The sequence below is a fragment of the Cryptosporidium hominis genome (genome assembly GCF_000006425.1).
Source record: "Cryptosporidium hominis TU502 chromosome 4 CHRO014202, whole genome shotgun sequence".
NCBI classification, from domain to species: Eukaryota; Apicomplexa; class Conoidasida; order Eucoccidiorida; family Cryptosporidiidae; genus Cryptosporidium; species Cryptosporidium hominis.
The window spans coordinates 1-1,663 of NW_666611.1; the positions used below are offsets into that span (position 1 = coordinate 1).

The window sequence follows — 1,663 nt, forward strand, 5'->3', positions numbered from 1 at the left end:
TCATCTTTCTTATGAAATATATAAAAAAAAAATTTGCACTAGGCATGATTAAGTAATCAAATTCCATATGTTAACAAGTGAAGAAATTTATCTAATTTAATATTCTCTGTTTCCTTTCATATTGTTTCTAATATTTTCAATTGCAGTAATTTGTTTTAAAAGCCTTTAAAGTAATTTCTGATTATTGGTTTCCCGCCGAAACTATAATATTTGCATTTTCAATAGCTATTAAAATAATCAATGATATCTCATCACTTCAAACTCAAAATTTACACCAGTTACATTTTGATAACACATTTTTGAGTTATTGAAAAGTTGAATTATATTCTATGTCTATGATAGAATGAAACAAAATTGTAATTGTTTTCATGAATATTCTTTCTTTTCATGGATTAATGATTATATTAAAGGCACTAAGGGGTATAAAGCAATACTAGAAAGAAATAATAATATCTTTGAACCAAGCTTCTCATCATCATTCTCAAAAAACTCTAATTTAAATGAAGTTGTTTCGGATTTTCAGAAAAATTTACTATTTCAATATAAATACAAATTAGGTGAAAATGAAAAAAGTTTCAATATAGGCCAAGGGCTTATAAAAACATTTTGGAATGAATTCATTTTTTGTTTGGCTCTCAAAGTATTAATGGTAGTTTTGACAACCTGCTTAAACATTACCTTGAAAAGTTTTATGGAGGTAGTTAATCCATCGAGCAAACTAATACAATGTTTGATTTTAATTTGTTTACAAACTTTTAAGATATTTCTAGACTCTCATTTCAACTTTTTAATAGCAAAAATGTCATTAAATATTCAAACATTTATAATTAGAGCTGCATATGAAGATCTATCTAGAACTAATTTTACTCGTACTTTGGCCAAGCAAACACAAAATGAATTAAAAAACACACCAAACATTCACAACTTAATATTTGGTGATTTAAATTCTTTGGAATCTTTGATGCAAGCATTTATTGAGCTTATTATATCACCAATTAAAATTATCGGGGTTTGGGTATTGCTTCAAAGGAATATGGGTTTTTCTGCAAATTTATCAGTATTGACCTATATATTATTATACTTGATAAGTCTAACTCTACAAGTAGTTGGCTCATTATACAAAATAAAGTTTATGAAATTCAGAGATATAAGAATTCTTAAATGCCATGAATATCTTTCTTCTTTGCCAATCATTCGCAATCTCTTTTGGGAAGAAGTTGTGTACGAAGATTTAATGTCTGTAAGGAAATTGGAGGTAAAGGCTAACTTAACTAGGTTTCTATATTTAATGACAGGGACATTTTTGGAGTATAATGCTCTTTCCATAGCAAAATACATTTTATTTTTTTCAATTATTTACAAATCTTATACTCAATTCTCAAATTCTATTTCTTTTGGAGCTACAGTTACTTCAAGAATTGCTACCCTGCATGCATTAAACATGCTTACAAGTCCANCTAGGAGGACGCTTCGAGTATTGTAGAAGGGGTTATTCTTTCAAAAGAATTATTGATTTTTTTGAAAGAAATTCTTATAGCCCATTAATTAATGAAAGTATTGGGAAAAATCAGATTAATTCAATTGAAAAGAAGGGATGCTGTAATAGAAAGGATTTGAAAAAATACGTCAAGATGATGCNGGTGCGATTTTATTTTGGCACACG

At 27.6% G+C, this 1,663-nt stretch overlaps 1 protein-coding gene across 1 annotated transcript; it reads left to right on the forward strand.

Moving 5' to 3' along the window:
• The first annotated feature begins 343 nt into the window (after positions 1 to 343).
• Chro.40503 (hypothetical protein) lies at positions 344 to 1,483 on the forward strand. The annotated part of the gene is made up of 1 exon (XM_659953.1): positions 344 to 1,483. The coding sequence occupies one exon, from the start codon at positions 344 to 346 to the stop codon at positions 1,481 to 1,483; it is 1,140 nt and encodes a 379-aa protein (XP_665045.1).
• Positions 1,484 to 1,663: the final 180 nt, after the last annotated feature.